The 14091-nt window shown below is 38.1% G+C and overlaps 1 protein-coding gene across 1 annotated transcript in view; it reads right to left on the bottom strand.

Annotated features, from left to right (window-relative positions):
* Positions 1-5253: 5253 nt before the first annotated feature.
* DCC (DCC netrin 1 receptor) overlaps positions 5254-14091 on the bottom strand; it is a 782001-nt gene continuing 773163 nt past the window's right edge. Inside the window, exons 30-31 of the mRNA XM_024756807.1 lie at positions 9000-9142; positions 5254-5343 (exon numbers count right to left, since the gene is read on the bottom strand). Coding sequence (XP_024612575.1) covers positions 5254-5343; positions 9000-9142 — 233 coding nt within the window. The remainder of the gene's footprint in view (positions 5344-8999; positions 9143-14091) is intronic.

The raw sequence follows: 14091 nt of genomic DNA, 5'->3' as shown, positions 1-14091 counted from the left end.
TCATGTGCATGTCGTATCAGCCATTTAATAGAAATAACGTGAAGAAAGAACTTTGTATCAAAACTTTATTTATTAAACAAAAAATGCACCATTGGAATAACATTTCTATAAAAAATGAATATGAGACTGTTCTACAGTGATTACAAAACCCCTTTTTCCTCGTGTAGTAGTATACAAGATCATGTGTAGAAACAGTCATCGTTTTAAACTGTAAGCAAGTTTCCTTTCTCATAGAACAAGATTTACACTTAAATATTGCAATCACTAGTCTAATTTGGTTAACAATGCTAGAGTCTGACAATTTAAAGAAACTCTCTGTAGGCTCAAAATACCTTTTTTTAAAAAATGGCATTTTGTAGCAACAAAAAATTCCTTTTTCCACTAAGGCTAGTTAAAGCTGTAGTATACCCATGTCTACCAAATAAACCTACCACTAGCACACTAACCATTTGTTTGAATCGCAAAGCCCTTTCAAAGAATGAGTAGCATCGATCTGTAAAATGCTATCAGAATATTGTAGGTTTGGTGGTATTGTGTTTGAATGACCCTGGAAAGGGAGAAGGCGGTGATGACGGCGATTCAGTGGAGGCTTTGCCTGGGCATATCCTCATACTCAGCAGTGGACGATTCTTTTCCAAAGTGGGTCCCTCTGAGATATGGAACACTGCAGCTTTAACAGCCGTATCTAGATTCCCAACCAGATCTCCCTTTGTATCATAAATTATCCAAAAAGAAGCCACTCTAAATAATAAATTAAATATTACTTATAAAAAGTACACCCCAGACCCACCCACCCAGCCCCCAAACAAGCTGACAATTCACAAAGTTCAGAATTGTCAGGTTTACCCTTCGATAATAAAAAAACAGCATTTTTCCTCCTCCCCAACATTCCTTTCTTGCATCTGAGAACACACTGAGATACCCTGGCCCATGCATCTGTGTTTGCGACATCTTGCAGAGTTTTGCTGTTGCTCTCCAACCAACAAAAAAAATCATAGGAGGACAATGTACAAAGGCTCTCTACTGAGAGCAGGAGAAATCCTTCAGAGAGTGCAGCTAGAATTCCACCAAGTGAACGTGACGCAATAGCGGGAACAGAGAGCCCAGACAACAGGCTTATGTGTGCTCTCCTGTGTAACATCACTGACGAGGAACTACTCAGGCATTTCTTTTCAGAATCAGGACATTTTGGAAGCAGATACTTGGATAGCAAGTTACACTGAGGCATGGGAGCACGTATTTCAAATGCAATGGAATACCATACAAAACATCTATCTATGACTTTTCCAAAGTCTGATTTAATTTGAAATGCTGGAATCAAGTGAAAAGCTTTTCTGTATACTATGAAAGTGATCTCTGAAAGTTACCAGAGAAATACAAATTATTATTATTATTACGAGTAAAATGTTGCTTTGAAAGTGATTTTAAAAAGAGATGGTAGATTTGAGTGTATGACTGCCCTGCTGCTCTAGAATGTTGGGGGTTCTCTATTGTGTATATGGGTTATAAACAGGCTAGGATACTAACCTCTGGCTTTAGGAATGGTCTGCATTTAGATGAAGTAAACTGGTCCAGGAAGGGAAAGCAACCTTGTTCCTCATCTATTTTAAAGTTCTGACGGTTTTGTTTTTTATTAACACAGCTAAAAGGAAGGACTTTTTCTATTTTTTCTCTCTCTCATGAACTAGAAATGGACATTCTGAAACTACAAGGAGTCTGAGTCTGGGACACAATTTTATCTAAAAGGTCAGGTGATCTCTTTAGAGGTGGGGTTTTTTTTTTTTTTTTTTTTTTTTGGTTAGAATTCCAGTCCAGCAGTCATGTATGAGACACTCTATTACATTTGGAGGAGACCTGAAGACGATTCTTTAAACAAAGTCAACAGACAGATGTATCACAAGGGTGGTTAGGAACAAGCAACCATCTTCAAGCACAGACTACAAAGGCTTCCAGAAAGACTTGTACTTAGATTCTCTATCAGAAAAGCCAACAAGTGCCAAACATTACAGTTTCCAAATGTTGTCTGGAATGACACACTAATGTTGGACAGCTCTCCTTCTGTAGCTCTTATCAATGCAGGGGACGAAAACATACATGTCATTGTGAATCACCCTTATTTTGAAGAGAATAATGTTATATCCAACTCCTCCCAGGAAGCCTTAATAAGTTCACCTCTTATATCCCTGGCTTGATATATTTCCCTTTTTTTCCAGCTTGTTCAATTGTGTGTGAATTTTATAATGCCCAAATATAAAGTTCCATTATTTAAATACCCTAGAAGCTTATAGCTCTGCTCTACAAAGAGGTAGCTATGACTGGTTTCTTACTGAATGTGAGTCACTAAGAAATATTTAAATTTTGGCTAGAGCATCCTCCAAATATGTTTTATGCATTTTGAGCTATCTGCATTTTTGTGAGTTTCACAGATGCAGAACTTTCTAGAGGAAAGAAAATAGCTTTCTTATCAGTATGAAATGAAAAATACCGAACTTTTTCAAGAGAAGGCTCTTGCCTGACAGTTCAGCAGAGTGCAGGGAAGGCCTGAGATGCCCCGCCATGTTTTATTTTCTTCTTTTTCGGGGAGAAATGACTCCTGGTGGCAGAGCTGCTGGTTGGCTGTCAAGCATCGCTATGGGAGTCAAAGAGATTTATGAGCTTAAAGAGCCCTGTATGTCATGAACCAGACTCAGAGACAGATTTCTTCTTGTCAGGAGATCAGGAGACTGGGAAATTAAAGAGTTACCTATAAGCCTGGGCAAGCAGCTGTACACACGTTTGAACTATCTGAGAGGACGGGGAGCAGAGTTGTACAGAGTTGCAGTCAAGTTGTTTCATACTCAAACCATTGGGTACATCTCCCAAGAGTCTCTTGTGAGAATTTAAATGGAGTCTACTCTATATACAGTGCATGGAGCTAAGATTTATTAGCATTGCCGATTACTGAAATAAACCGTTGGATTTGTTTAATGAAGAAAGTTTCAAGAGCATCCACTGAAATCAAATAATGTATATTTTCATATATTTTAAGAAATGTATTTCCTAGGGTCATTGAGTTCAGAGGAGTCTAGAATGTTGTGAAAATGCTAGTTCTCTTGATTGTGCAAATACAGTCTACAGATTGAAGATGTGACTAATCCCTGAAATCCGAGATTTGTAGCTCATTCCAAACTGGACACTCAGGATGACCTTCCTTGGATGTCAAATGCCTCAGAGTCTGTTCCATGTTTGTGAGGATTAGAAATGGAAAGCCATCCTAGGACCTCGAGAAGATAAGGCTGGTCTAATGAACATTTTCTTTTCTGAGCTAATGGATTATTTCTGTAAGACTCAATATTATGTTATGAAATGCCTTGTTCCACGTCAGTGGAGGGCTGTTTACCTAAGCACCCTAGATGTTGAGTAAGAGTTATCTAACCCGTAGGATAACACCACATAGCTCTTCAGAAGGACTTCATGAAAATATAAGTAGATTGATCAAGCACTCTTTGTTGAAGGAACAATTTCACGAATGGACCGGACTTTCTAATGAACCATTTGAACAAGCCCTCTCTTTGACATAAGATTTCCTTCCCGACATAAGACTGTAAAAAAATAATCTGAATTATTACTTCCGTTACAGTGCCATTTTACTCAAAATATTTCATTCAGGGATTCATATATAATTACCCACCTAATAAAAGGAGCTATTAGGCTGTAAAGATCCTATCCCTTCCATGCTCTTTTAAAATTATGACCTACTCAAGCTTGAAATCGAAGGCAGAGCTGAAAGGAATAATTCAGCTGAAACTCTCTTATTGGGTTTTCAAGTTGCCTAACTGATAAGTATGCAAACTGGCTCCCTTTTGGCGATTCAGCTGCATAAATGGAGGAACTCCAAATGCAGCTTCAAATTCAAAAGCTAAAAGGGTGCACACAGAATCTTTTTAATTTCACCTAGTTGCAAGCTGTAGGTAAACACGGCAGTAGGAGTTTAAGAGTCTATGTCACAATGAAGATGCAGTTTTAAAGAGTATCCACTGGGTCTAGGATGTGTCACAAGTGTCAAGTGATGGCTTCCCCTCTGCTGCTCTCTGACTCCGGGCAGGCATGGTGCAGAAGGTTTCCTTGACAACAAAGCTTGGTGGTTGTCACCTACCAACACGGCCTGCTGTAAGTCAGTGAGGACTCTGCTGGTGGAAGTGACATCACTCAAGGGAAGGTACTGTTTGAAACTGCCTTCCATTTTCCTTCCCTCCCTCGTGATGGCTCTGCCATTTCCACAGAGGGTTTCAGAAAGGTGGGTCAGGAGGCCAAGGGATGTGTGGAGACAGCCAGCTGGCCAGGGCTGGTTGCCAAGGGGAACTCAGGGAGGGATGCGGTGGAGTCTAGCCAGACTCCTGAGGGAGATGGACTTGGTGAAGCTTTGAAATATCATCACAGTGTGGTATGGCATGAAAGCCACCCAAATTAAAGTTTCCTATTACAAGCTTAAGCACGTAATTTATCATGTGTCTGAAAAGACTGCATATTGTATCCTCTTTTAGGAAATGGACTGGTTGCTGGCAGGATGCCACTAGTTGCAGATTTCTAAATGTTCCTGTTCTCCAGACATCAATGTTAACCAAGAGTGGATTTACCAATACTTGCTAAAATGGGTGAATTTTACAGCCACTCGCTGAATTCCACCACCTGTGCAAGAACGACTTGAGTTACAAAACGTAAGCATTTGCCGCCTTTTGTTTACTTTTTTGTGCTGTCAGAAAAACATCCAGTCCTTTGGTGCTATGTGGTGAGAAAATTCCCATGGGTGCTTTGTACCTTAAATTTGAAAATAAAATAGTGAGCTTGCGCTGATTTGCCATGGCAGGGTACAGGCTTCAATAATGCACTTGCATTTTGTAAGACTAGACCTACACATAGAAGAAAATGACAGGCCTTGATGGAGGAAAACGTAAGCATCTGTCATGACACTGTGGTCACTGCAGTGGCAAAGGCCCAGGACTATTCTAGCAGCTTCAGCTTTGACATTGCAGTGAAGATGTATCTTTGCTTTTGTTAAGGGACCCCAGAGTTGTCATTTTGAAACTCCTGATGCCTATGAAAGAAGGGATGCTTATTCCTCCTGAACTGCTTCAGGAGCTTCCAGAACTCAGTGGTCCTGATGGTTAACCTGTACACTGGATAGAGTTCTTGGACACAGGTGTGCTGTTTATGGGTAACTGGTAATGCTGCAAAGGTCCTGGAAGATTCACCTCATCAATTCGGCAATGTGTGTTAAAAGGCCGAGCCTGTGATAGCGTTAAGTTGCTTCATTAGCCCTTCCAAACTTGCCATTTGTTCGCTCAAATCATCCTGTTCATACACCTACAGAGAGAATGAGAGCAAAGAATTAGTACAGGTGGATATCGGAGCACTCCTTTTGTTAAGGCAGGGCCATGTCTAATTGATTGACCGTATTATCACGCATGGCACGGCGGCCCACAGCCAGGGGCTGTGGACTCAGCATATCATCATTGAAGGAAGATGCTGGTAATAAAAGAGGCAGTGATGAATGATTGTCTGCTCTTTCACTGTGTTCATCCTTGTGATGAGGCAAAGGCTTTAGTGTCAGAAAAAATCCTGTTTCAAATCAAGTTCTACCAAACTGTGTGATCTTGGACAAGTTAGTAAACCTCTCTGACGTGTAGTTCTCAGATGTAAAATGATGATGTTGACATCTATTTCATAGGCTATTCTCAGCATCCTGTGACATGTTTAGTGCCTATCAGTGTTCAGCACGTGGTACATAGTCAACGTGTTCCTTTTCCTTTCCATTAGGATATGAACAGGATTTACATCACCAGGTCTCCTTACTTTGTAACACCACACAGGTACTTTTTTATGTGTGGGAACTTGACCTGACCAGTGAAGAGTCTGAGGATTATGACCTTAGTTTGTGTGTGAAAACAGAATTCTCACCCCAAACCAGAACTGCCTCTGTGCGTGGTTGTAGAGGGGACCTTATGACACGGTTTGATTGGTGGATAAAATGGAAAGCCTGAACTGCAGGATCTTAGCGACCATACTGTCTGTAACTCTCCCTTACTGTGAGCCACTAGAATCGTGTCATTAATAATACCTTGCTATTAGTGAGCACAGACCACCCCTGGTCACTAGTGTCGGGGATTTGGGTTCAGTAGGTCAAGGAAAGGTTAGAATCTCTTCCTTTTATAAAGCTTCCCAGCTAATTCTGATGGTCAGCCAGTGGGGAAAACAAGGCTGTGGTGTTGATTTGAATCCCAGTTCTTCTATAGACTTGGCCTTTTGAGTCTGTCTCCTTATTTGTCAAATGGGAATAGCAAGCTTACCTCACTGGGTGGCTGGGAGGATTCACCAGGTCAGTTTGGTGAGTGCTAAGTGTTCAATAAATGTTAGTATCTTTTTTCTTTTCCTTTCTCAAAATACCCTTTGTTTTGACATATACATACCGACTCTACCTGGTTATTCTTGGTTAGCTCGTTCATTTGATGAAATTATTGAACCAAATTGAGGCCTGAGGCCTGATGTTTTGCTCTGTGGAGGCCAGGAAGCATTACTCAGTAGTGTGGTCAGAATGTATATAAAGTCCTGCCAAATAAACACCCTGGCTGCCATGAGAACACTGGTGGAGAAGAAACAACTTGTGGTATTAAACAGTTTGGTAATGGTACCTTCTTATGGGAATCTCAGCCTGCCAGTGAATGATTTGGTCGTGTAATGTGTAATCTTCAGAGTTTAACAGGGATTGAAAGATGTAGCCAATTTGGCCCAAAAGACTGACCTATGTATGAGGAGGGATGCTGAAGTGAACTGATTAATTTGATAACTCCTTTCCCAAAATGATGTCATAGTTATGTGTGTTGTTTTCTCAAATTATTTAGATCTTGTCCAATACAGCAACATCAAACCACATGTAGTAGCTACTGGATTTTCAAAATGTGGATAGCCTGAACAGAGATGCATTGTACACATGAAATACATCATATTATGAGCACTTAGTACAAAAAAAGTAAAATATCTGATAAATTTTTATATTTATTGCATGTTGAAATGATAATATTTTGGAAGTATTGGGTTAGATGAAATATATCATTAAAAGTAATCTCACCTGTTCATTTTTACATCTTTTCATGTGGCTCCTAGAAAGTTTTAAACTACACATGTGACTCACGTTATATTTTTATAGAATAGTGATGATCTAGATTATTTGTCCCATTTCTATATTTCCTTTAACATATTATATAATCTTATTGCTGTTCATATTATACTTTTGGCTGTCACTCCTTGGAGTCACTATATTTTTTTAATCAAACTTTTAAAACAGTTTATTTTTTTATTTTTATTTTTTTGGCTGCATCGGGTCTTATTTGCAGTACGCGGGGTTGCAGTGCATGGGCTTCTCTCTAGTTGTGGAGTCCAGGTTTTCTCTTCTCTAGTTGTGGTGCCCAGGTTCCAGAGTGCATGGGCTCTGTAGTTTGCAGCACACAGGCTTTCTAGTTGAGGCACGTGTGCTCAGTCGTTGTGGCGCGCAGGCTTAGTTGCCCCATGGCATGTAGGATCTTAGTTCCCTGACCAGGGATCGAACCCACATTCCCCGCATTGTAAGGCGGATTCTTTACCACTGCACCACCAGGGAAGTCCCTTAGAGTCAATCTTAAGTGCAAAAACTGGGCCACCTGACATGATTCCTTATGAGATGAGATATATAAATTTAGGAATTTGATCTGAATTAAGATATGGCTAACAACTGTGACACTAAACTACTGCAATACGTAAACAGCTATATCCTGACAGAGCAGTGCATTAGATTCTTGTAAATTTGAATCTTTTAAGTATGAAAGTATGTTAATTATATAACATACTTCTGCAAACATTCACACACATACACACATCCAGATTGTCTGATCTCCAAGTGTTAAAATATTTTATTATTTGTAGTGCTGAAAACAATAAAATCAAGAAAAAATTTATGTTAATTCAAATGAGATGATTCTAATCTGGGTTTTTTTGCATCTTTTTTTCCCCGTCCAGTCCTCTAATTTTTCAAGGTATCATATGTGTTAGTACCCTAGCCTTCTTTAAAATGTTTTCTCTTGAATTATATTCAGAAACACTCCGGAGTTTTCTAAATTGCTGCCTTCAGGCAACGTCTTTTTAAATCTCCCTCAAAATGCATTGTTGGGGGAATTGTTTGCTTTCTCAAAATTTCGATTTTTTTTGGTCCCCATGGAGTTTCTTCAGAGTTTTCTAATTTGATCACTTTTTAGCTGCCTCCCTTAGTTGGCAAACTTTTCTCTCATTAAGTAACTAAACTTTCCCCTCTAAATATATCAGTTCCTTCTTTTTTTTTTTTTTTCCTTCCTAAATTCCTTCCTTCATTTCTTCATTTTGTGTTTTCCTCTTCTCAATTCTGTATTTCTAGGCTATTTTATGATTTTATAAGTGACATGTATAACTTCAGAAAGCTCCTCAGAGTAGAGCTTTATTACTATTTTTCTATTTTAAAGAATAATTATATAGTTATATTTCCAGGTATGCCAAGGTGTTTCATCTCATTGATGAAAATGTGTGTGTGTATAATTTTTTTTTTACATCTTTTAATGTGGCTCTTTGAAAATTTTAAATTACACATGTGGTTCACATTATAGGATAGTGATGATAGTGTATTATCTATGTATATATACACACACACGTGTATATTCATATATATATACACGTGTGTATATATACATATATGTATGTAAAGTCACTCATTCTGTTGCTATCTGCTTGTATTTATAAGATTGGCTTTAAGTACCAACGATTTTTTAATATAACTAAATCCCTGATATAATGTTTTTCCCTAAAGTTTCTTCTCTTCATATGTAAGTGCAGGAAAACAGAGCTAACCAAACAATAAGAACAACAGGGGCTTGGGGTTAATGGAGAGTGCTGGTTGGCTTAGACTGCATTGCTCAGCAGTGCTTCCCTTAATGGGGCACGAAGTTCAAGGATGGTCTTACATTGGCTGGATCCTCTGTTGGTTTGTGACTCTCCTCAGACACTTCAGGGGCTGTTGGCACAGATACAGGAAGCAAAGGAGATCTTGCCTTTCCAGCCAACCCAAGAGAGGCTGTTTTGACATGAGTCTTGGGAAGAGTAGGCCCTAAAAGGAAAACACAGAATGATGAAAGTACTGTATAAAACACCCTGGAACAAACTCTCAAGCATGTAAGCTGGATCCAGTGGGTTGGCGTTGATTTTAGGTTATTGTTCATTCTGTAGTCTAGAGATGGATTCTGACACAACGAACAGGCTTCTTTGATTCCTACTGAATCGAAAACAATCCTGATTAGGCCTCTCCAGGTGAAGCTCCACCAGTCGTATGTAATTTCAAGTGGATTTCAAATCTCCCTGTGAAAGGTTGCCTGGGAGCTACAGACTGCTCACCACACCTTCTAAAGTGTCAGCCCAGCTCATTTTGGGCCAGCCTCAGCTTTGAGCCAGAAAGCCCTGTGCTAAACCACCTATATAGGCCATAAACTGTGAGTGCCAAGGAATATTCGTGCAGTTAAAAGAGATGGTTGCTCTGATCTGGAAATGAGTGTTAGATGTTACGGTACAAAAGAGTCCTTTATGGCTAACCTGATTGAAGATCATTATTGATTTTCTTTCGGAAAAGAAAAAAGATATGATTCTGTCCTGATGAGTCTTAGTTTCTCTCAATGAAATACGTTCTAATCCTCATGAAAATCATTTGAGTAACTGCTGAGTTTCTCCCAAAGGATATTTCAGTCTGCTACGAACAATGGCTACCTTTTCTTTTTGGGTCTAAAATTTGCCTTGTAAATTCTGCTTAGATTATAGCAGTAATATAACTTTGTCCCTATAGTCTAAAACAAAAATTTTATAAAGGCATATCGAACCAGCTAGTATACCTCACAGACCTAAGGACTTGTGTCATTCTTAATACTATAACCAAGACCTCAGCATAGAAGGTACTGAAGTCATCAAAAGAAGTTTGCCTCAGTTCTCTTCTATCGTCAGTGATATTTAAGTTCTAATGATCCCAATGGCGTACTATATATTTTTGGGGAAAAAAGTTATTTTGACCATGCTTTCAAAAACATAATTCTAGTTAATAAAACTCAAAAGTTATCCTACTATCAGAGAAATAAGGGGTATTTGCTTATTGGGAAAGAAAGAATGCAAACAATCTAGGAGGCTAGCAATTTGCTAAATGCTAAATCCCAACAAAAGCACATTTTTTCATACCGTGGCCTAGCATTTAATTCCTTCATATTTATATTCTTTCACTCTTTTCCCTAAACCAAGGCTCAAAGTCTGCAGTTAGAATCATTTATCACTAGAGGGTGATCTGAGGTTTTTGGTAACTTATATGAGAAGAGATATAGAGACAGGAGAAACAAGAATAATTTTCTTAAGGAAGGAATATTTATGGAGTTCCTACTAAGCTCTAGACTTATGCTAAGCATTTTAGTTTATTTTAGGCAAAATAACATAGTGCAGAAGAATCTGCTACTTACCAACCCAATCTGAATTCAGATCCTATAAAGCCTAACTACGTACTACATATGTAATTCCTTGTTCAACTAATTTCTCTTGCCTGTTTCTTCATCTATAAAATAGAAATAATAATTTGTGAGGATTGATAAGATTAAAGTGGCTGCTTTCCTGTAACTTGTTCAAAGAGAGCTAGCTATTATTAATATTTAATTGCCAAAACAAGCCTGCTAAGTATTCCATCTCCAGTTCATGTATGAGGATGCTAAAATGAAGAGAAATGGATTAACTTGCTTAAGTTCATACATTTCAGAAGGGCAGACAGAGCAAGGATTTGCAACTGAGCAAATTAAGGTTTAATCATTGATATTTTGATCTAGTTCATCCAATTTAAATGAGGTTATCGAAGAAGCAATGTAAAAGAATATGAAATCTAGTGCAAGACTATAAGTAACCTGAGGGTAGAAACTATTTATTGTATTACAGTTTCTTGTAGTTAAATTATGTTTGAATTTAAAGGGGGAACAATGAACTTAGCATTAATTTAAGCTACTTTTATTACAATGTTGTTTAAATCTATACAAACATAAAACTTGGCATAACCTTTATAAACTTGTAGTTCTAATACTATGCTATAAAACCAAAACATGTTTAAAATTAAATAGCAAAGTCCTACACACATACGTTTGGTACTCACTGCTGCGCCACAAGTGATTTTGGGTTTGTCTCACATGATCAATTTTCACTCTCAGTTTTTTTCTCTTTGAACAATAGGCAAACCTTCATTCTTCCAGAGAATGTAATGCCAGCTGGTTTTCGTTAGATCTGAAGAAATCGTTTATATAGTAAGTCTGCCTCTGACTATAAACACAGTGTTCCTAGAGCCAACTTAGTTGTAACCCCAAATACAAAGGCAGGCATTTAAAAACCCTGGCAGAACGATGCTATAAAATGGCCCTCTGCATACTCCACCTTGTGTAATTCACATTAATCTTATAGATGATCACCTAAGGGAAAGCACAAAGTTTAACGAGGAATTTTCATACAGTACTGGTGAACGTTGAGAATGTTATCTGTTGAACTCCCACTTTGAATTTCATTTTCTGAATTCTGTTTATAATCCCTTCGAGAATGTTCACAATATTCTGATGAAAGCCGAACGTAGCTTTATTGCCATGGAAAGTTGTTCCTCCTATAGGTCACATTCTGTGAGTCACCTCTTCCTTCCCTACATTTAGTAGAACAGAGTAGCGGCATTTCAACAATTAACACTTTATGTATATATCTTTTATATGTTTTGTTACAATTTTGACTTTGATTTCCTTGATGGTGTATGGTGAAATCTAATTGTTATTGAATTTTAAATTTTAGGTTTTTTTAAAAATTGAAGCATAGTTCACGTACAATGCTGTGTTAGTTTCAGGTGTACAGCAAAGTGATTCAAATATATATATTCTTTTTCAGATTCTTCTCCACTATAGGTTATTACAAGATACTGAATATAGTTCCCTGTGCTGCTATATGGTAGGTGCTTGTTGGTTATTTTATATATAGTAGTTCGTATCTGCTAATCCCAAACTCCTAATTTATCCCTCCCCTCCATCCTTTTCCACTCTGGTAACCATAAGTTTGTTTTCTATGTCTGTGTGTCTGTGTCTGGTTTGTAAATATGTTCATGTGTATCATTTTTTAGATTTCACATGTAAGTGATATCATGTGATATTTGTCTTGGTCTGACTTCACTTAGTATGATAATCTCTAAGTCCATCCATGTTGCTGCAAATGTCATTATTTCATTCTTTTTTATGGCTGAGTAATATTTTGTGTGTATATATATATGTGTGTGTGTGTGTATATATATATATATATATCACATCTTCTTTATTCCTCTGTTGATGGACACTTAGGTTGCTTCCATGTCTTGGCTATTGTAAATAGTGAACATTGGGGTGCATGTATCTTTTCAAATTAGAGTTTCCTCCAGATATATGCCCAGGAGTGGGAATCGCTGGATCATATGGTAAATATATTTTAACTTTTTTTTTTTTTTTTGAGGTACGCGGGCCTCTCACTCTTGTGGCCTCTCCCGTTGCGGCACAGGCTCTGGACGCGCAGGCTCAGTGGCCATGGCTCACGGGCCTAGCCGCTCCACGGCATGTGGGATCTTCCCGGACCGGGGCACGAACCCGTGTCCCCTGCATCAGCAGATGGACTCCCAACAACTGCACCACCAGGGAAGCCCTATTTTTACTTCTTTAAGGAATCTCCATACTGTTCTCCACAGTGGCTGTACCAATTTACATTCACACCGACAGTGCAGGAGGGTTCCCTTTTCTCCACACCCTCTCCAGCATTTATTGTTTGTAGATTTTTTTGATGATGGCCATTCTGACTGGTGTGAGGTGCTACCTCACTGTAGTTTTGATTTGCATTTCTCTAATGATTAGCAATGCTGAGCATCTTCTCATGTGCCTATTGGCCATCTGTGTATGTCTTTTTGGAGAAAGGTCTATTTAGGTCTCCTGCCCATTTTTTGATCAGGTGGTTTATTTTTTTTGAATATTGAGCTGTATGAGCTGCTTGTATATTTTGGAGATGGATCTCCTCTGTCGCAGCATTTGCAAGTATTTTCTTGTATTCTGTAAGTTGTCTTTTCATTTTATTTATGGTTTTCCTTGTTGTGCAAAAACTTATGTTTGATTAGGTCCCATTTGTTTATATTTGCTTTTATTTCTATTGCCTTGGGAGACTAAGAAAGTACTGACATAAGAAAGTATTGCTACGATTTATATAAGAGAATGTTCTGCCTATGTTCTCTTCTAGGAGTTTTAAGGTGTCATGTCTTATATTTAAGTCTTTAAGCCATTTTGAGCTTTTTTGTGTGTATGGTGTGAGGGTTTGTTCTAACTTAATTGATTTACATGCAGCTGTCCAGCTCTACCAACACCACTTGCTGAAGAAATTATCTTTTCCCCATTGTATAATCTTGGCTCCTCTGTTAAAGATTAATTGACCATAGGTGTATGGGTTTCTTTATGGGATCTCTGTTCTGTTCCAGTGATCCATATGACTGTTTTTGTGCCAGTGCCATGCTGTTTTGATTACTGTGGATTTGTAGTACTGTCTGAAGTCTGTGCAGATTTTGCCTCCTGCTTTATTCTTTTTCCTTAGGATTGTTTTGGCAATTCTGGGTCTTTTATGGTTCCATATAGGATTATATGTTCTAGTTCTGTGTAAAAAGTCATGGGTAATTTGATAGGGATGACATTAAACCTGTAGATTGCTCTGGTTAGTATGGCCATTTTAATAATATTAATTTTTCCAACCCAAGAGCATGGAATATATTTTAACATTTCTTTAAATAGTCTTCAATTTCCTTTATCAATGTTTTATAGTTCTCAGCATGTAAGTCTTTCACCTCCTTGGTCAGGTTTGTTCCTAAGTATTTTATTTTTTTGAGGAAATTTTAAAAGGGATTTTATTTTTAACTTTCCCTTTCTGATATTTCATTGTTAGTGTAAAAAATGCAACTGATTTATGTATGTTAATCTTGTATCCTGCTACCTTGCTATATTTGTTTATCAGTTCTAG

The sequence above is a fragment of the Neophocaena asiaeorientalis genome, unplaced genomic scaffold, assembly GCF_003031525.2.
Source record: "Neophocaena asiaeorientalis asiaeorientalis breed wild unplaced genomic scaffold, Neophocaena_asiaeorientalis_V1.1 scaffold133, whole genome shotgun sequence".
Classification (NCBI taxonomy): Eukaryota; Metazoa; Chordata; class Mammalia; order Artiodactyla; family Phocoenidae; genus Neophocaena; species Neophocaena asiaeorientalis.
This window is presented reverse-complemented; position numbering and strand designations above follow the sequence as displayed.